General features: G+C 40.1%; 1 protein-coding gene across 1 annotated transcript; it reads right to left on the bottom strand.

Annotated features, from left to right (window-relative positions):
• Window positions 1–4,169: 4,169 nt before the first annotated feature.
• On the bottom strand, window positions 4,170–7,867 carry Klhl31 (kelch like family member 31). The gene is made up of 2 exons (XM_035443476.1): window positions 6,696–7,867; window positions 4,170–4,902 (listed from the first exon to the last, which is right to left on the bottom strand). Exons 1-2 carry the CDS (start codon window positions 7,865–7,867, stop codon window positions 4,170–4,172), a joined length of 1,905 nt encoding a protein of 634 aa, XP_035299367.1.
• Window positions 7,868–22,738: the final 14,871 nt, after the last annotated feature.

Below are 22,738 nucleotides of genomic sequence, written 5' to 3'. Positions count from 1 at the left end.
TTGTTTGCAGCTTTATTAACAGTGATGAGGTTACAAAATAACACCACAGACAGTTTTCTTTGTTGCTCTTTATAGAAAACCAGAATGTTTTAAGCCAACAAGGTTTCTGCCAGGATTTGCTGGATAAGCAGCAACAACCATTTTTAGGAGTATCCAAGATAAACATTTTTGTGTCAGACTCCCTGAGAGGCAATGCTCAAATGGTATGCTATAGGGTAAATTGTTAATTGTTAGTTCTAGTAATTAATGATGGAAAGTATTTGGTATAACTTTTTTATTGATATGAAAAGAATTCTTTTTATCGCTGCCTTGTGGCAAGAACACAGTCATCAGCGCTGGGGCAGGGGTCCACCACTCACTCAGAAATTACCAAGGTCCATTCTGTTATAACTGGGGAAAATAAATCAATGAATCGACTTTAGTCCATTTACTTAGCAATTTAGTTGAGTTCTGAAGACATGTGGCCAGAATAATAGGGGCCGGAGTTGGGGAGACCCACCTCCTATTTCCAGCTAACTTCTATTTACACACACATTGTAAAACACACATAATATCATTACCACCCTGTCTTAAAGCTTAGACCCTTTCAGGACTCACTTCCTTATTACCTCAGCTAAGATCTCCCTCAAGTCCCCAGCATCCAGTCATTCTGGAGAACCGTGTTAAACTGCCCAGCATGGACCTTTTATATATGTGACCATCTTCACAACAGGAAGTAAAAATAACATGCACTCAATGTGCTGAAATTAACTGGTGAGTTAGAGATCACAGCTTGGCCTTGGAGCCCTGAGAAGATGGACACACTCTATTAAGGTCTGGTTTCCTGGAGACGCTCTTATCAGGTCTCTGGCCCATTCGGAAAAAGGCAGCTTCAGTTTGACTGTTTTCGCTGCTGGGTAACAGGCTCTTTTCTGATAAGCTGAGCATTTAATTTAATCACAGAACTCAGGCATTAAAAACAAATCACAAGCCATTTTCTTTGAGAAAACTAAACACAAGTTCATTTTCGGGTCCTAACATGGGGGTGTAACTGGTAACCGATGGACGTAAACAGAAACCACAATAAAACGAGGTCAAGTTTGCATTTGGAAAGTGGACTGTGTGTCCCAGGAGCAGCAACTTTGAGACAAATTAAAGACGCTGAAGGTGACACAGAACGTTGAGTCCTCTGTGTATGTTTGTGTCTTTAATGGCAGTGCAGGATATTCAGGGGTTCAAATGTTCACGGATCTTCACGTACCATACTCTGTCAACCCCAATGCACCCAGGGCCTGGTAAGCCCAGCTACGTGTATTTTCCGAGTCTTCAGGTTAACAGCACAGAAAGTTAAACAGTGATTGCAATTCACCCAGCTGTACTAGGCCTGCAGTTTAACTCTTAAAAAGCAACTGCCTGGGCTTTACAGTCTATTGTAGCAGCTGGGACAAATGAAGAACCCTCTACTTTCAGTCTCCCTCCTCATGCTTTAAATCCTAAGATCTTACAATGCATTGATTTTTACTTTATCTGGAGACCTAGGCCCTTGTCTTCACACACTTCTACATTCCCAAACTGTGCATAAATAAATGACATCTATTTGTTCAATTATCTGTAACCCACAATGAAGCACCCCACCCCAAAGTAACAATATACTGTAGGCTTTTCAGTTGCAGGGGTACGTATATGTCATCTGGAAAAGATGCTTGGCAAATAGTGGCCAGAATGATCCATTAAAAATGGAGTTTATTTTACCATTGTTGATAATTTAGGGGCTCAGCCAGTGATTAACTTGGTCCAAAAGCCATTTCTCACAGTTTTGTTTTCCAGCCTGTGTAGTCATGGAGCCAATGGAGCAGGCTCCTTTAGATTTTCCCTGTACCTGATGAAACTCTCTTTCTCTCAGTATTTGTATGCTAGTGGTGTCTTACTTATTTCCAGTGTTTATAGTCTATTTCTGAGTGTTAGCACTGAATACACCAAACTGAGCTTTTCATAAGGGGTGATGAGGAAGGTTGTTTCAAAAAGCCACTTTTCACAGTTGGAATAAAACGTAGCCATCCCTCAGTGTCCTTGGGAGACTGGTACCAGGACATGCCCTGTCCCTTGCTAGGATACCAGTGCCTTGATGATCACGTCCCATCTACAAAATGGCATCGTATTTACATATAACCTGCTCCCATCTTCTAAAATTTATATTGTTTCTAGGTCATTATAATATCTAATACAATATATTTACTATGTAAACTGTTGTGCTGTATTGCTCTGGGAAGAAAAGAAAAAGGAAAAGCTCTTTGGGATGTGTTTTCTACATATGCAAGTTTTTCCAACCTCTTCTGCTTGTGGCTGGCTGCACCTACAGATGTGTAGCCCACAGACAAGGAGAGATGATCATGCTTTAGACATACATACCCATCACAACTCAACATACAGGTAGTGGGAAGGGCTGGGATTAATGACAACCAAGATACAGTTCCAGATACCTAGTTATCCCTTTACATTGTCTAATTGTATATAACCCATAGTTGACAGGCACTTCCTTCCCAAAACAAATACACCACAAAGAATAAACTGATATATTAAAAGAAAATATGCATCATTTACTACAGTCCTTCCCTTCTCCTCCAAACTTGGCCGATAAGTCAAGGAAACAGCAACAGTAAAATATACTTTACCAGGCCTGGTGTAACATGTCTTTAATTCCAGCACTCAGGAGGAAGAGATGAGTGAATCTCAGTGAGTTTGAGGCCAGCTTGGTCTACCTAATGAGTTCTTGGATAGCCATAACTACACAGGGACCCTGACTCAAAAAAAAAAAAAAAAGATACATTTTGATTTGCAAAGTAATTTGGAGTGGTAGTAATAGAAGTAAATCATAAAGAATATATATTATTGGCTTAATATTTTAAGTTAGATATCAGGAGAAAGAAACCACATTCCTCAACAGGTGAACCCATCTTCTCATCAAGTTATTGCCAAATATGAGCATCCCAAGTGTTTCCTTCATCATCACCATGTGTAGGAGTGGGCCAGTAAAATTACTGCTATTGGCTGTATAGCTGGGAAGATAAGCCAAAGTTAATGATACTCAAGAACATAATGTTATTTGGTGATTATTTGGGCTAGTATTAGAAGCAATTTATCTATGTCAGGGGAAAGCTATACCTGGTGGTACAGGTCTATCATCTCAGCTACTGGGGACACTGAAGCAGGAAGATTTAAGTTCAAGGCTAACCTAGATAACCTAGTAAAAACCCTACTTTAAAATAAAAAAGAGGGCGGGGAATGGTAGCACATGCCTTTAATCTCAGCACTCAGGAGGTCAAGGCAGGCTGATCTCTGAGAGTCTGAGGCTAGCCTGTTCTACCTAGTGAGATTCTGTCTCAAAGAATAAAATGAAATAAAGGCTGGAGATGTAGCTCTCTGGTAGAGCACTTACTTAGCGTGCACGAGGTCCGTGGTTCATCATCCAGTACAAAAAAAAAAAAGTCTTTCAATATATAAGCATGAGATAAAAATTACTTCTAAGAAAATGCCAACTGGCTTAAATTTAGAATATAAATTAAGAGACTGAAAATCGTTCCTTTTTTTATGATAGAAAATGACTGTAGCTTCCAGAAGGATGAGGGTACATGCCATTACCCCCAAACTGCTACCATATTGTTTTTGTGTTGCTTTCTGGCCACAACTTATTTAAAGCTTTGTGACTATATTATGAGATGTCTTTAAAAGTAGGGGGGAATAAATTTTTATTTTGAAATATAAAATTAAGTCTTTATAAAGACTATTTTCATTTGAAAACTTAAAACGAGTATTTTCAACTCCCCAAACAGAGAGAGGAAAATACACCTTTGAATAGGAAATTGCATAGTCACATAAGTTTCACGTGTACAGTGTAGGAAAGAAAATCTCAGTGAGTAACCACTATGAATTTAGGAAGCATGTCTCCTTGGAAGAGTGCCGCATGCCACCCAGTGGTTGCAGAACGAAATTGCTTGTTTTGTCGTCTACAACCCTTTATTCTGTTGGTGGGAGATGGGGAAAAACTGAGGTAGATGATGCCAAACTACGAATTTGGAGCCGCCCAGACATTCCTCTAGATCGATCTGAATCACCATCACTGTAGTAAACGGTGTATATTTTCCTTGTAGCCCACTCGAAGTTTGACCACAGGCCTCCGGGAAGCAATGCGTTCAGATACTGACCGGCACGGAGGACACCGAGCTGGCCCGTGACTCGCGGGACACACTGTTGGGCATGGCCAGTGTGCAGCAGGACACGCCCACGGTGGCCTCGGGCAGCTCGTCGTCCTCCGTCCACTCGTTGAGCTCGGGGTTGAAGCACTGGATGCACTTCTTGTACTTCTTCTCGCCCTCATTCCAGCCGCCCAGCAGGTACGCGCGCCCGTGCAGCGCCGAGACCCCCGCCGTGCTCACACCCACGGGCAGCGGTGCCACGAAGCTCCACTGGCGCGCCGCGGGGCTGAAGCTCTCCACCGTGAGCACGTCCACGCGCTCCCCGCGCGGCCCCAGCTGGCTGCCCCCCATCACGTACACCCTGTCGCCCAACGCCACCGCGCAGTGCCAGCCTCGCGGCGTGCTCAGCTCGGGCAGCTCCTGCCACGCGTCGTGCGCTGGGTCGTAGGCGCACACCGAGCGCGAGTACGCGCTACCGATGTAACCGCCCGTCACGATCACGCGGCCGTCGGCCACGGCGCTGGCGTGGCAGCAGCGTGCCACCTCGAGCGGCGCCTTGGGCTGCCACTGGTTGGTGGAGGGCACGTAGCACTCCAGCGAAGCCAGGCTGCCCTCCGCGTTGCGGCCCCCCACCGCGTACAGGAGCCCGTTGAACACGCTCAGGCTGAAGTGAGTGCGTTTCTGGTTCATGCTGCCCAGGTGGATCCAGGTGTTGAAGCGAGGATCGTACCTGAGATGATAGAGGACAGCTTGATCGCCTAAGCAGAGGAACTCATGTCGCCCAGCAACGCCTAACCATCACCCCTAGATATTACAGCTATTGGCCCTTCGCCTCTCATTCAGAAAAAAAGAAATGTGATACTCTCCTCTCTTCCCCATTCAGAAGACGTTTCCTTTAGCCACATCCTCAAACAAACAAACAAAAACAAACAATAAAAAATGATCCCACAGAACTCTCCTCTCACACTGACACCTCCCCTTTCCGGGATTTAAGAGACATAGAAGCTGGTTATCTGAAGAGGGAACCTGCACATTAGAGGGGATTCTACCTGTTTTTCGAACATCAATAACCCCTAGCTCTTTCTTCCTGCTTAATTAGGATAGGAGTTGCCTGGCTGGATTTCTTCTACTTACTTCTCCTTGGCATGTCTGGCCTGGCCATTCATTGCACTGATAGAAAGCTAAGCCACCCTAGAATGAAACCAATGGAATCAGTCTGAAAGCATCAAGAGAGGCTTGGTCTCTCCTAATAGTTTTCTACTGGTAAAAAGTTCGAGTTCATAGAGTTTCTTTTTTTAGTACTATAGTGTTTTCAGTATATAGATCAACATCAGTATATAGATCAACACAAAGAAAACTGACTTGAGTACTAAACCGTGAGAAACCCAGCAGAAGGCAAAGAAGCAGAGCCAGTGAACTCGTGGTTCCTTGTTCAAAATTTCAGAAGTTCTGTAAAAAAGGGTTCACCTTTGTCCTGTTCCAATCCCAAATAAAGGGCTGAAGCTGTGGCTCAGAGGCACAGTGCTTGCTTGACACAGGTGAGGCACTGGGCTCAAGGCCCAGAATGGAAAAAGTCTAAAAAGTCTAAAAATTACTTTTAAAAGAATATATTTATACATACAAATAAATGTAAAATATATAAAGATAAATTACATAAAACATATAATACAAAATATATTAATTATATTGATATATTAAATTTATATAATATAAAATTATATATAACATAACATATAATAAATATAACCAATGAATATATTTACATGTAAATGTAACATATTCATAGATATGTATATATATATATGTGTGTGTGTGTGTGTGTGTGTGTGTGTGTGTATGTGTGCGCGTAAGTGCAGGTTCCCTTGGAGGTCAGAAGAGGGTGTTGTTACCCTAGTGCTGGAGTTACAGGCTGGTGTGAGCCACCTGATGTGGTGCCAAACTTGGGTCCACTGCAAAAGCAGTGGTGTTTTAGCCACTGATCGATTTCTCCAGGGCTTTGTTTGGACTCTTGGTAAATGGAGGGTACACACACATAATGAGACAATAAAGGATATCATAAAATCGTTGCCTCTTGGTTATGTTTGATGTGTATGTATGATGAAAATACAAGGGAGACCATGAAAAGGGAGGAAGAGACTTCAGGGGCAGGATAAAAATAGAGCTTATGTGACGTGAAAGCAGAGGGAAGATTCTGGGGAACCATCCAGGGGACCAATAAGAGAAAGGCAGGAACAGGGCAGGAGAGTGGATAAGAGGTATGCGTAAGAAAGTGTAATGGCATGTAAGTATAAAAATGCCAAAATGAAACACATCCCTTTGTATGCTAACTGAAAATATTAAAAAGTAAAAACAGAAATGTCGGATGCATATGTCTTGGATGCACTTTTATATGAAATGTGGAAAACATCTAAAGCATTACTACCACTATATGGCTAATAAACTAAGATAAGAGGCATCAGTTCTGGGTCAGGGCAGCTTCTCCACACTTCCACTTATTTGTATTACCAACAAAGCACTGGGTACCTGCAGAAATTGCTGACTGCATGCTTGGCTTGGTTTCTTGCATCATTCTGGTCCTCACCACCAGCCACATAAAGGAATCCATCCATCACAGCCACACACTGGTTAAAACTCTTGGCTGGCATCTCTGTAAGCTTGCTCCATCCATTTTCAGGGTCTCTATACAAAATGTCTCTACTAAGGGACTTCTCGGTCAGGCCAGGGCGTCCCCCGACAGTGATGAGAACTCGGCAGCCACCTCTAATTCTTGTTCGCCTAGATTGCAGCGTGTTTTGATGATAAGGTAGTAAGTGGTAGTTCATAGCGTCCACAAGCAGCTTATGACAGTCAGCGTCTTGCATCATTCTTGGTACGGTTTGAACATAATTGACCAGGTCTTGTGCAGAAATGGTACCAAATCGAATGTTACTTAAAAGATCTGCTGCATGCTTCACCCTTTTTGGGTCAAATTCTAACCATTTCATCGCAATCTGGAATGCTACTAGCTCAGAAGGCAGCTGTAAGTCATCGTCTATGAGAAGCTCGTTAATTTGTTCAAACGTAAGCTTCATAAATTGCTCTGATTCTGCAAATTCGATGAAGTTATCCCGGATAAATTTCTGGGCTGTTGCTTTTGCATTTTTCAGGCAATATGTTTCGGCGATGTTCACAACATACATACAATTCTCAACACTGATCTCTCGGATCAGAAAATCACTGCACATCTTCACGAGAGTGTGGATCTGAAGGTACACAGCGGCAGAGATAATGCTTCCTATTGTGTACAGAGAGAGGGTCAGTCTCCCCGTGTAAGCATAGGCAATCACCGTGGCCAGGCCTAAAGGGGCGATATCGTTGAGGTCCACTCTTTTCGTTGATGGATCCTTCTTCAGGATGTTGTAAAAGTATTCACTGCATGAAGCCATCACTGATTTATGAACATCAAAGGATTTGGTTTTGGTACCAATGACTAAGTCACATAGAAAGCTCTCTTGCCGCATCCTACTTAAACCTTCCAGGAGGTTGGGGCCATAGGAAGTGTCTGTTAGTTCAGAAGAAACACAGCTAAGGCTGTTGCCTCCCTCTAGGAGCCCATTTAGAGCATTGAGCTTGTTTAGGGGGCTGTCTTCTACAATGATAGTCATCTCGTTGATCTCTGCTTTGTTCTTCTTCATAGCCTTCTTTTTGGGTGCCATGTTAGCCACAGCGCTGTCACAGTCAAGAGTTCACTGAAAGGGAAGGATATGTTTATTTTAGTTGTGCTTTGGACTCTGAAATAGTACACTAGAAACTATTATAACTACATAAATTTGATTAATTCTTTTTAAATAACTTTCTATTTAAATTAAAAACAATCTTATTTTACATACCAGTTCTCTCTCCCTCCTGCCCTCCCATGCCTCCCACCAACCCCCCATCCCACCCCACATTCACTCCCCAGGGAGGCTAAGGCCTCCTATGAGGGATCATCATTTGGGGCAGGACCAAGGTCCTCCCCTGTGTATCTAGGCTGAGAGAGTATCCCTTCATAGGGAATGGGCTTCCAAAGCCCATTCACGCACTAGGGGTAAATATTGGTTCTACTGCCAGAGGCCCCATAGACTGCCCAGGCTTCCCAACTGACTAAAACAAAATACATTTAAAGACACTAAGTGAGACTCACACATCTCAGTGATATTACTTCAAGCCTCAAACATTGAAAATGATTCTAGAAAGAGTGTTTTCAAATGAAATCTCCTAAAGGTATTTTTCCAAGTAATTATGACCCAGCAGCAATGAGCAGTTCTCTGGTTCAAATGCACAGCAATTTTGGAATGGAAACATCTGAAAGGCTTAAGCAAAAAATGAATTATGATTCCTAGAAGGCTTTCTTCACCATAAATATTAAAATTTATAAATCCATCTAAAATTTCAAAATATCATGAAAACAAGACCCTTTTAGTAATATCAGTGAAACCTAGAATTTAGTGAACCTTATATAGTATACACAGTTTGCCAGAAGACTTCAAAGTTCTTGTGGCCCTGCCCCCAGCACAGCACTTATTCCAGTGCCTGTCCAGTAGGACATAGCAAGACAGCAGCATATAACAGGAGACAGAAGGATCTGCTTGTTCCGGGTTTTTTTTTTTTCTCCTCATTTTACTCAAATTGTCATATTCACACTCATATTTCCTTAAAGGACATATGTCCTTTCTCATTGTGTTTTGCAGTTACTTTCCAGAATGCATTGCACTTATGTGTTGAGTGTCCTCTTGTTGGGCTTGCTTGGGGAAATTTAAAAATATTTTTTCAGCAAGAAGTTATAAGCTATCCACTACTGCATGGGACACATAGCAGTTTTCTGGAAAGGATGGAGCAGTAAATATGTAATTTGTGCTCACAAAACAAGACATGACAAATACAATCTGAAAGAAGAAATGCAGGGCTTGTCTGGATCCTTGGAAGAACCCAGAGAGCCAATGTTTTATTCATGCACATAATGGGCTTTCAAGGAAACCCTGAGCTTGGAAGAGTGATCTATGTGCTTCAGACTAAAAGGCTGAATATTTTTGTGCTGGTTCATTTTTATGTCAACTTGAAACAAGCTAAAGTCATCAGAGAGAGGCGAACCTCTATTAAAAAAATGCCTCTATAAGATTGGGTTGTAGGCAAACTTACAGGACATTTTCTTAAGTAGTGATTGATGGAGGAGGACCCAGCCCGTTGTGGGTGGGGCCATCCCTAGGCTGATCGTCCTGGGTTCTAGAAGAAAGCAGGCTGAGCTAGCCTTAAGAACAAGCTAGCAAACAGCATTCCCTCCATGGTCTCTGTCATGCTTGGATTCCTGTCCTGACTTCCTTTGATGGTGGGTTGTGATGTGGAAAATATAAGCTGAACAAACCCTTTTCTCCACCAATTTCTTTAGTCATGGTGTTTCATCACAGCACTAGTAACCCTAACTAAGATAATTCTGTTTATCCCTTATTAGAAGATTTCTTTGTTAGTGGCATGTAGGTGTAGAAGTGATATTTAAAACACAAATAACTGATAAAACAGGGCCCCTAATAACCAGAAAGGACTCAGACCGCAGTGTTGAAGCTGGGTCTCAGAGACCTCTCTGAGGTTCCCTGTTTAATTCTTCAGTTCTGGATCATAATGAGGTCCAGGGCATGCAGAGAGACAGCTGAAAGGGCGAGAAGGATTCAGAATGGCTCGGAGCAGCAGCTGCCTGGTGTTTACAATTCTGTTTGCTTAATGCATATGAAATATTTATAGGCAGACCTCAGGCTTTTTGATGTTGTGATATGCCGAGGCTCGGGGGGGGGGGGAAGGTGAGCAGAAGATGCTGAGTAAATGTGACTGGTGAACTTCAGAATCAATTATGTCTAATTTATAGCCTTTCCTTCTACCCTGTTTTAGTGTCCATGTCATCTTTAAAGGAGCAATTCCCTTTCCTTAAGAAGTTTCTAATTAGCCGACAACATTGTAACTGTAAGGTAGAGGTAAGGGTGGAGGCGGGGGTGGGAGAGGCCACTGAAGACACCTTAGAGCAAAAAGTGAGGACAATTTTGCAGGGAGTGGGCAGTTGCAAAGGACATTGTAGTGGCTTTTAGCCTAAGAGCAGGCTGCAGCTGGTACTGCACTAGACAGCTGCAGTTCCAACAGGAACTATTTTTGATTTGAAGAGCATCTGGGCAGCAGAGTTTGTGGGAACCACATTTACTAGAACCTGAGGGGAAATTCTGTAAAAGAGTCCAAAAAGGGAAACCCAGCAGGATCTTGAGTCTCCAAGATTACCAAGAAATGATAAACATCTGGGGGAACTTAAAGTACTGTTTCCCTAAGTTTTTTGTTATAGTAAATATGATTCCACAAAATAAAAATGAAAACATTGTATCATAAAGTTTACAATTATGTCAGTGCAACAGCAGACTTCTAAAGTATGAAGGAATCCATCACAGTATAAAAAGAAATCAACAGGTGTAAGGGTTTTGTCTTCTTTTTTGTTTTGCGAGACAGGGTTTCTCTGTGTAGCTTTGGAGCCTCTCCTGGCACTCGTTCTGTAGACCAGGCTGGCCTCAAACTCAGAGAGCTCTGCCTGCCTATGCCTCCCGAGTGCTGGGATTAAAGGTGTGCACCACCACTGCCCTGCCTGGGTTTTGTCTTTTTGATAGTTTATTTTGTTGTTGTCTGCTTGTTTTCATGAGACAAGGTTTCATATATCTCAGGCAGACCTCAAACTTGGTGTGTAGCTGAGGCTGATCTTGAATTTCGGATCTTCTTGCCTCTACTTCCTTAATGATGGAATTACATGCGTGAAGCCTCTATGTCTGGTTTTATGCAATACTAATCGAACTCAGAGCTCTATTTTTCTAGGCAGGTGCAGAATCAATTTAAGCTGTCTCTAGTATCCACCTCACAACATGCGTTTTTGTTGGTTTTGTTTTGTTTGTTGTTGTTGTTTTAAGTTGCTGGGAATCACATTCTAGGCAAGCACACTTCTAGCAGATTCCACTCCCGGCTTAGTTTCCATATTTTCTGTGACGTGTTACAGACATCATGAATGTATAGAACCTGTGTAAATTTTATATGCATGCTAAAAAGTGTCTAGAGCAGTGGTTCTCAACCTTCCTAACGCTGAGATCTTTTAATACAGTTCCTCATGTTGTGGTGACCCCAACCACAAAGTTATTTTCAGTAGTAATTTATTTCAGTAGTAATTTTGCTACCGTTATGAATCATAATATCTGTGCTTTCTGATGGTGTTAGGCACCCCTGTGAAAGGGTTGTTCAACTCCCAAATGGGTTGTGACTCACAGGTAGAGAACCACTGGTCTAGAGCATTGCTGTCCTACAGAAATGAGTAATATATTCAATCTAAAAATCTGAGTAGCTGCATTAGAAAAATAAAAATGAATAGTTGAAATTAATGCTAGTAAACTATTCATTCACTATGGCATCTATAAAATATTATCATTTCACATATAATTTTAATAAAATTCTTAAAATGCTATTGTCCATTTTCATACTAAATCTTCAAAATCCTGTGTATATTTTAGACTTTCGTATGTCTTGCTTTGGATTAGCCACATTGTAAGCATTTAGTAGCTCCAAGTGGCTGATGACTATTGTATTGGACAACAGAGCTCTAGATCAACCATTTAAGATATGCTAGGAATTCAAAAGAAGAAAAGAAAGTTAGAGGGAACAAACAATAATATAATGTTAAACAAATGTATTAGTGATGATATTAAATATTAATAGAAAAGCATAAAAAGGCACAGGCTGCCAGAATAAACAAAAGCAAAATCAATATGCTGTCTATAAAAGACTCACTATACAGACACAGATAAGTAGAAAAGAAGTGGTCATAAAAATATTTACCAAGGCAGTAATTAACATAAGAAGGTCCTAGTGGCTTTTTTAGTGTCAGGTAAAATAAACTTAAAGAAAAAAATATTTTACTAGTGATAGGATTTTATAAAAATACAAATATAAATTCAACATGAAGATGTAACAATCATAAATGTATGTTTTCATAATTATTGAGCTTCAAAATACATGAACAAACGAATGACAGAATTATAGAGAGAAATAAGCAATTCACAATTATATATGAAAAATTAACTTAACAGTTGATGGAACTAGAAAAAAATTTCAGTCAGCAAAATCTGAACATTATTAATCATTAACTTAATAGAACATTACATGCAAATATAAGATACAAATTCTGCTAAATGTGTACATGATGAATTCATGGAGTCACCAGAAATGCCTCAGAGAGGCAACAAAAAAGCATTGACGTCACGTGGCTTCTCTATAGAATACACTATTTGATAACAAAGGAATGAAGTTAGGGATAATTACAGGTTATCCAGGAAAACCAGTAAACTTTAAAACTTTGAAAATTAAACAATATACTTCTAAATAATTTATGCCTGAAGGAAGATATTACAAGGGGAATTAGATCCCATTTCAAGCTGAATGATAATGAAAACACAGTTCCAGTACCAGTTTCACAACCTATCCTCTTTTTAGGCTCCGTTGACCTCAGTAAGAAAACAATGCTCTCACCTGCTGGACAAACTAGCCCTGAAAATGGATGATGCAGGAGCATATGGTTATTGTCAGCAGTTGGGTTGGGACTGAAGCAGCCTGGGGTAGGTGTAATACTGGGGTTGGAAAGGGTTAAGCAGGGATGAGGGTAGGGAGATGGAAGAGAGGCGGATATGGGGGAAGAATTAACCAAAACTTAGGAGACAGTATGAAAAATCCATATGGAAACCTACTACCTCATAGGTGAATTAAAAGTAAAATTTTAAAAAGGGCATACAGAGAGGTAGCATTGGATAATGCTGTTTCTAGAAGCTGTGACTTATTTTACTAAAAACTCCAATCCTAGCTTTACTACATAACCTTAAAAGTTGCTGGTCAGAGGGACACAGAGAAATTAAGCAGGAGCTGAGCAGAACTGGAAGCTTCCACTCTGCTGGCTAGCTTTCAAAGTGCTGAAAAGTATTAAACAGGCTCCATGGGAAGAAAAGCCATTGATATTCTCACCCTGCACGCTATAATCTACTGTGCTACCCAGTGTGCACAGTGGTGGCATAATTTTTCTATGGGGCTAACTAACTGCCTTTTGCTTGGAGTTGAGGCTTCCTTTGCTAGAAGGAATCCATACCTGATTAAAATTCATGCCTGGTTAAAAACCAATGATAAAGAAAGTCAAAGGCTTAGGGTGGAATCTACTATAAATGATTTGGTATATGGATGCATTGTCAAACTGTCTTCTAAATATTTATGCTTATAGACAGCCAAAGGCCAGTGTTGCTTCAGTCTTGGACAGAGACACTTTATTTTTTTCAATGTTGGTATATAATTTCTATTTCTGTAGTTCCAGTGGTTATTGCAAGACATATTGTCAATAATGACATGTTTCAAGAGATAGTTTCATTCAGGATTGTGGCTTTCAGCACAGCATTTAAATAGTGCATAGAATTCAGCAGGTCTGACATGAGTTATTCAGCTTCCAGTAGGTTCACAGAATTTTTAAGATGAACATAGTTGAGTCTATCTGGTTGCCTTGGGACATAGTGTTTAGATCCACTCCTGGTCCTATTGGCTATAGTCAAGAGAGAAATTCCCAGCGACTCCATCTGACAATCAACATTATGTTTCACCAGCATTAATAGGTAAACTCATGCAGACATAAATCTTGGAAGAATCACGTTAAAGGAAACATTGAAATACACCCAGAAGAAGGGAAAGTCAAAATTGAATGACAACCACCCCTCCTGCAACAGATACAAAAGACATGACAAATAAAAACAAAGAATGAAATACAAGCTCCTCCCATGATCCATCCACAACCTACTAACTCTGCTATATGGGAATGCAAAGCTAATGAGATAGTCTAAATGTCTTAGAGACACTTTATGTAGTGTGTGTCAGTTAATGCAAAGAACCTAGATGATTAAAGTGTTAAGAACTTGGTAAACTGTTAAGTGTTCAGTCCTATATGGGTCATCTCTATTATTCCTGCCTCCAAGGTTCAAGGGACATTGTAGAAGAGGGCAAAGTGAATGTGGGTTAAAGGACGAAGAAGAGTGTTGTAAGAAGACATCTGGAAACAACTTGGTCATTACATTCATGAAACTGCAGAAGCCTGGCTATCTTTGCACAACTGGAGAAAATGAGGCTCTTGATATTCCATCATGGGTGGAGGAGGGGCTTAGTAATTAATGGCTGCTGGGGTAGAACAAGTCATTAGCGATTCAGTGAATGGAGGCAGATAGAGAAACAGAGACAGAGACACACAGAATGAGATAACAGAGAGAGAGGAATTCCTTGGGAAGGTATTCAGCAGGAGTGGGAGCAGGTGTATATGTTCTAAATAACTTATATATACATATGAAATTATTAAATAATTAAAAAAACAATACCTGCTTCACAGGCCTGCTGGTGAATACAAAGTTTAACCTTGATTGTTACCTTGATGGGACTTAGATTCATTATGAAACACACAACTAAAGGTGTTTATACAAAGCTTTAACTGGGCAGGGACCCAATCCTGAATGTGGATGGGCTCCAGTCCTGGGCTGAATAAAAAGAAGAATGCCACCTGAACACAACATTAATCTGTTTCCTGACTATGGATGCAATGTGGTCAGCTGCCTTTTGCTTCCGCCCCAATGAGCTGTGTTCGCTCTCAAACAGTAAGTTAAAACAAACCCTCCTTCAAGTTGCATTTGTCAGGTGTTTGACTTCATTAACAAGAAAAGTAACTGGTACTGAGAACTGGATCTGTTACTATGGTGAGTGTGGCTATGTGGTTCATAGATATTTGCGGGATGAATGTGAAAGGGCATAGAACTTTGGCTTGACTGTGTTACAATGGACGACCACACCCAAGAGTACATGGGTAGCACAAATGATGTGGGTGGGCTTTGGTTGTTGTTCTGCCAGACTTTCAAAGAAGAGCATCAGTCAACATTTTACCCAAAAAGAGAATGAGAAGGATCACATCCAAAGTCCTTCTACAAAGCCAATATTACTCTAATACCATAACCTGGTAAATACACAAACAAAACTACAAGCCAATATCCTTGATGAAAATAAATGTAAAAATCCTCAGTAAAAGTCCTACAAGCTGAATACAGGCACATGTGAAAAAGGTCATCTGCCTAGTCAAGCTGGCTTTATCCCTGAGATGTAGGGATGGTTCAATTTACATAAGTCTATAGAGGTAACAAATCCAATAAACAGTTTTAAAGAAAAAATTCACACGATCATCGTATCAGTAGATGCAGAAAAAGTCTTTGACAAAATCCAACATGCCTTCATAAGGCCTAAAGAGAGCAGGACTGAAGGAAACATACCCCAACACAGTAAAGGCATATGGCAAATCCACAGCCAGTATCATCCCAAATGGAGGAAAGCTTGAAGCAATTCAATCAAAATTAGGATGGGGCAGGGTTTCCACTACCCCTCACTCTTCTTTGATATAGTGCTAAAACACTCGCTAGGCAAGAGAAGGAAATGAAAGGGATACAAATAGGAAAAGAGAAAGTGAAATCATCCATATTTGCGGATGATATATTATACATATATCCATAAGAAATGCCAAAAAATCCACCAAAAAACTAGAAATAATCAACAATTCAGCAAAGTGGCAGAATACAAAATACACAGAATACAAAATCAATAGCCTTTCTATAAACCAAAACCAAAGATGCTGAGAAAGAGAAAATAAACCTACTCCCATTCACAATAGCCTAAAAGAAAAGAAAATATCTAGGAGTAAACCTAACCAAAGAGGTGAAAGACCTCTACAATGAAAAATTTAAATCTCTGAAGAAAGTGGTTGAGAAGGATACTAGAAAATGGAAAGACATCTCATTGTCATGGATTGATAGAATTAATATTGTGAAAATGACTATTCTACCAAAAGTAATTTATAGATTCAATGAATCCCAATCAAAATACCTTCATCATTCTTCACATAAATTTTTTAGAAACCTCCTAAAAGTCATATGGAATCACCAAGGACCCCAGATAGCCAAAGAAACCCTAAGCAAAAAGAACACCCCACCCCAAGGATTACTCTTCCAAATTACAGAGATATTGTAATAAAATCAGTATGGTATTCACAAAGGCAGAAATGAGAGCAATGGAACAGACTAGAAAATCAAAACACGAATGCACATAACTATAGCCATCCAATATTTGACAAAGATGCCAAAACCTTACAGTGGAAAAGAGAAAGCATTTTCCACAAATGGTGCTGGGAAAACTGAATGTCCACATGTAGGAGAATAAAATTAGACCTGTATCTATTCCCTTCATAAAAATTAACTTCCAATAGATCAAAGATCTCAACGTGAAACCTGAAATATGGAAACTACTAGAAACAAAAAACAAACATAGGCAGTGTCTTCCAAGACATATGTATAAGAAAGGACTTTCTGAACTGGCTTCCATTTACCCAGGAATTAAGGTCAACAGCTTACAAATGGGACTTCATAAAATGAAAAATATTTTGTGCAGCAAAGAAAACGCAATTAATTGAGTAAAAAGGAAGTCTACAGAGTGGGAAAGAATCTTCCCCTGCTATGCATCTGACAGGATTAACATTCAGAATATATATTTAAAAACTCAAAAAACAAAGAGTCAAGAAAATAAAAGACCAATTAAAATGAGCTTTGGATCTGAACAGAGAGTTATCAAAAGAAAAAAAGGACTAAGAGATATCCCAAAATTATTTACCATTTTAGCAATTGGGAAATGCTAAATGTTAAAACAACTCTAAGATCTCACTTTCCCTCAGCCAGAATGGATAAGCTCAAGAAAACAACTGATAACAAATTTTGGTGAGGAGGTGGAAAAGGGGAGCATTCATTCACTGTTTGGGTGATTGCAAACTAGCAAGGCCACTCAGGAAATCAGTGTGGTGAATGCTCAAAACCTAGATCTAAATCTTCCACTTGTGGTGGTTTGATCAAGAATGGCCCGCATAAGCTCATATATCGTGATGCTTGGTCCTCAACTGGTAGAACTATTTGGGAAGGTTTAGGAGGTGTGGCATTTTTGGAGAAGATGTGTTGCTGGGTGGGCTTTGAGATTTCAAAAACCCATGGCATTTCCAGTTCTCTGTGTCTATCTCTCTGCCTTATGGCTTTTGTTTCAACATGTAAGATTTCAGCTGCTGATCGAGCACCAGCCCTGCCTGCTGCCATGCTCCCCAGCATGATGGTCATAGACTCTAACCCTCTGGGACTCCAAATTAAATACTTTCTTTTATTAGTTGCCTTGGTCATGGTATTTTATCATGGCAATAAAAAGTCATTAAGACCTTGCTCCTAGGCATAGGCTCAAAGGACTCAATATTGAACACCATAGATACTTGCTCAGTGGTGTTCATTGATGTCTACCTAGGAAATGGTCTTCAGTTGATTGATGGATAATGTGATACATACACAATGGAAACCATGAGATTGATGGAACTAGAAAATATACTGGCTGAGGTAAACCAAACTCAGGAACTTGAAGCTTACAGGCTCTCTCATCTGTCATTTTAAGCCCCAGATCTTTAGATGTGAATATGTAATTCAGAGTAACTACAGAAACCAGGTAAGTGAGAAGGGACAAAGGGGTAATTCCAGAATGGGGAATGAATGGTGAGATACAGGGGGGGGGGGAAATGGAAAAAATGGTGGGGAGGCTTTAATTAGGAAAGAGGGCAAAGGGAAAAGAGGAGAATAAACCACACTAAGAAAGTTTGAAAAGATACAGGGAATCATACTATTTTATGTTTACCTAAAATTGCATGCATATATATATATATGTATATATATATATGTATATATTTATATAGTTATATAGTTATATGGCTTGGGTTATTAATACAACCCCCCCCTCAAAGAACCACAGATGATCTAACAAAAATTCTGGTACCCAGCATAAGAACTCTCCTCTAGAGTTGTTAATCAACAGAATCCAGGAGAACCCCCAACAATATAAGCTATTTCTAGTGCTCTTGGATGTCTTCCAGAATTTGAAGGTTAGGACCTATTGTTGAAGATACTTTGCACTTTGGACATAAGACCTGGTGGGATGGAGCTGGAACTGACCTGCAAGCCTCATCTTGAGGACTGGCTTTCCATAGTACCAGAAGGTACTACATAAGTTGTCAAGGCAGAGTAGCATTTGGTAGCTCTACCCAGCTAAATAGCCTTTGGGCCACCAACAATTACTAGACTAGCAAGACACCCCAAATGGTGAAATAGTGGCACTTTTATCATAGGAGTGACCAACAACTGTCTAATTGGACTTAAGGTCCACTCAACAGGAGGGAATTCATGCCTGGTACTATAAACCTAGTCAACTATCCTTGGCATGAGCGGTCATAGACACAAGAGGAGAGCCTATCACAAGTTTCTAAACCAATGTATTTCTATTTTCTAAATACCCACCCTTATACTCACAGGTAAGCATAATTGTCACCCCTCATCAAACAAGCTTCTTTTTCCAGCAGCTGGAAACTATTATAGAGACTCACAACTGGTCAATGTGCAGAGAATAAGTGAGTGTGGGGTGCCCAACCCTAACCAATGTGTCTGCAACACAACTCCTGCACCTAAGCCTCATGGAAAATCTTGGAAGATGGGGCAGAAAGATTGCAACAACCAGAGGCCCAGGATGCCTATTAATAGATGATGTCTCCAGACAAGACAGGGGAAATGCATCCATGACCTCTCAACAGTATGGCTCCCTGAATGAGACTAGTACAATGATACTAGTAGTTGACATGCCAATGCAGACAAGAGAAATCCCACATGGTCCAACCCCTGGATGAAGAGCTACAGGAAGTTGAAAGCTACTGAGGGTTGCCTCCAAGGACAAACTCCCACAAAGGTTGTCTAATCCCAAGTGGTCATCCCTGGACACATGTACACATGATCAAAGCTAAATAGACTCAGTAGGTTGTATATGCGTGTGTGCGTATATATGTTACACACACACACACACACACACACACACACACACACACACACACGCACGCACGCACGCACGCACGCACGCATGCACATATATAATGATTAAAGAACAGATGAATTCAGGATGCAGGACACAGAAGGAGTTTCTGGGAGGAGAAGGAAAGGTGGGAGTGAGGTATATGTGGTAAGAATTTCATTATGAAATTCTAAAAACAAGAAGGAAAATAAAGGTCAAGAATGTGATGACTGAAGAGCCAACTGGCGCCGGTAGAGACAGCACAGCTTCATTGCTTCTTCTGGAGCACACAGCATCAGGGATGTTAGTTCCTTAAGTTTCATAAAGCCATCTAGACTCTGTTTTCTGATTTATACTATGACCTAAGAGTTACTGTCCTGAGAATTACTTACTAAAATGAAATTGAAACTTTCTTAAAGCATTTGTCTTGAAATTGGTACTATTGCCAATAAGTCTAGGTATAATTCAAAATTATTGTCTTTGAGGTAAAGACAACATGTTGTATATACTATGGCTAACTCATTATGCTATGTTATATACTGAATAAGTAGTGCCTCCTGTATTTCATATGTGATAGAGGTGTAAAAAGTACTTGAAATATTATTATTTTCATTAAAAAGTATTTTCCAAGTGAATGTTTTGCATGAATAACATGTATAATTATTAACATAGATGTTATTTACCAGAAGGCTACCTTATGGATAAGTTTGACCTCGTCAACATGACACTTAAAATTAAAAACCTTAAAAGATAAACTATGAAGTCCAGAATAAGAAGGACACCATGAAATGAATAAGGTCAACAAAATACAAATCTAAGAATCAAATGATATTGTGATTTTTAGAAGTTTTAAGCCTGTTAAAGTCCTAACTCTTTTATGTTCATGCTATTCTCATTCTGTTGTTTGGAAAGTTATCCCTTTTAAAATGTTGATTTACATTTGAATAATGTTTGTTTAAGTCAGACACAACTCTTAAAAAGATACAATGTTAGGTGGGGAGGGGAGGGAGGGTGGATCTGGGAGGAGTTGGGGGGCAGGGGTGGGGCTATGTGGTGATATATTATTTATGATTTATCAAAGCTTGCCTGAGGATTCAGAAAGCAAAGTCAGCCACAAGCTATAGAAGCCAGGGATACATCTTTAATCCCAGCAGCCAGAAGTTAAGAGGTGGTGGTACACTCCTTTAATCCTAGGACTCAGGATTAAGAGATAGAAAGATCTCTGTGAATCCAAGACCATCCAAGTCTACACAAGATATATCCAGACCTAAAGAGAAACAGCTCATGCCTTTGATGCCAGAATTAGGGAGGTATATCAAATAGGAGCAAAGTCGGTATGAGGCATTCATTCTACAACCACGTTGAGAATAGGAACGCTCCAGCCCTGTATGAGGTAAGCGCTCTCTGGTTGCTTGACTGGTTTGCTTCCCTGATCTTCAGGTAAGCTTTAATAAATCATAAATAATATATCACTACAGGGATATGAATATGATCAAAATGCATTGTATGAAATTTTCAAAGAACTGATAATTTTTTAAAAGGTATCAGTTGTAAATAGACAACATAGGAATATATGTGTGTGCATATATGGGAAGTTGAACAACTGAGCCTATTTTCATTTACTCATTTGCCTACTATAATATAGAATATTCCCACACATTGAGAAATAAATTCTGAGAGCATTCTATTCTTTTTGATTCGGCTTATACATGTGCTGAAAGATGGGTGAGGGTTTAACTGTTTTTTTACAGCCCCCCCCCCAATAAGCTAAGCCCACATTCTGTGGCCAGCTACTCTGTGTGACTCAACTCGAGGGCCCAGTAATCACCATGCTTCCCAATCAGTGAGGCTGTGCTCATATCACAGAGTGCTGAGGAGTGAGCTCTGTGCGCTTACCATGCTTCCCTGGAGAGGAGATTTAAGACTCTGTCCCCATTTTCCCTGAGTCTTCTCATCCACAGGGGCTCTGAAGAATTGACACCTTTATGCTCAAACAGATGAAGAACTTTCCAGATTGGCCTTGAAACTATTAATGGCTTGCACTTTTCACAAGGGTCCTACCATAATAGGAAATGCTGGAAAGAACAGGTCAGCCACAGCAGCTGAGGCTGTAAACAGCACGAGCTCATTTGAAGCCACTGCCAGTCCCTTTCTGCCTTTTCCTTTGCACTGCGTGCAGATGGTTAAAGGAGACTTCCTGTCCTATGGGAGTCCACCAAAGCTCTACCTTCAGCCCCTGGAAGGTACCCAGATATAATAACAAGTAATAACTGGTGCCACTGACTCTTTTCCTCCTTTCTCCATCCCACTAAGATGAGCTCTCACTGGAACTGGGAAGAATGGTAACACTCACTATTCCCTAGGACCTTCTTCATTGCCTACCATGGCTCTTGTCTTCTAGGCAATTTCTACAATGATGGTGCAATGTATTCTACACCTGATTAGCAGCTAGGCAGGCTTATGCAAATCATATTTCCCATCATCTTTTGGACTTGTCAAATTTAAGTATATTACTGATTATAAAATATTAATCACCAAGTATGCATCTATATGTATGTATTAAGTGTAAATGGCTACCTCCATCTCTCCCTAAATAGTAGTATATACCTAGGATTTACTCAGTAACACAGGGCTTACTGTGTGCTAGAGTCCTGGTTACCTACTTTACATAATTTGACTTTCTAAGTTTAAATGCTTCAGAAATCTTAAAAATAAAAATCATGTCCTATGTTCATTTTACAAATGGAGAATTCAAAATTCAGCGAGTTAAAAACTGTCCACAGTCACACAAGTCATATGCAATATATATTGGAGCAAGGATTCAAATGCACACAACACCCATTTTGCTTCCCTTTCATCCAAGATCAGTTAAAGCCTGTAGAAGCTTTTTCCACTTGACAAAATTGAGATCAAGTGAGGAAGATTTGTGGCTCATAAAAGCAAATTGTACTTACAGAGACTGCAAAATAGTTCTTTCAGCCCCAATTATCAAAGTAAAACTGGTTTTGAGTGCAGAGTAACAAAAATTCTGTGGGTTTCTTTCTCCTGCTAAAGGTGGTAAGGTTACAAAACTCCAGTAGTTTAGGCCTGCCAAAAATGTAAGTCCAGAGACAGGCTACAGTGAATTTGTTGATTAAATGACTAAGTACATCTTTGTAAGGGTCAGATGGAACATGAAGTTCCCACTTTTTTTTTCTTAAAAATAGTGTCAAAATAATACATTTAACTCAGGTAAGAGCTACACTTGGATTTATTTATAGGGCATTGAGATTCTAAAGACAAAGTTAACTACAGTTTTGTTCTTTGCATTTAAGATGTAGGATCCAAAAATACTGGTATTGGTTTTGTTGAAAAAAATATTTTTGAGACAGGACCTCAGAGATCAGGCTGGTCTTGAACTCATGGAGGTCTACCTGTCTCTTCTTCCGAGTGCTGGGATTAAAGGCATATACAGTTAAGCCTGGCAACTTTTAATAAAAAGGCCTTTCTTCTCTTTTATGTTTGTAAGGGAGTTAGAATTCTAGTTTCTTTCTCCCCAGCTTAGTCTTAAAGACTCATATTTCTTTGCTTATCAC

This window comes from Cricetulus griseus, chromosome 4 (assembly GCF_003668045.3).
Source record: "Cricetulus griseus strain 17A/GY chromosome 4, alternate assembly CriGri-PICRH-1.0, whole genome shotgun sequence".
NCBI classification, from domain to species: Eukaryota; Metazoa; Chordata; class Mammalia; order Rodentia; family Cricetidae; genus Cricetulus; species Cricetulus griseus.
The sequence above is the reverse complement of the archived record's forward strand: the minus strand, read 5'-3'. Positions and strand labels throughout refer to the sequence as shown.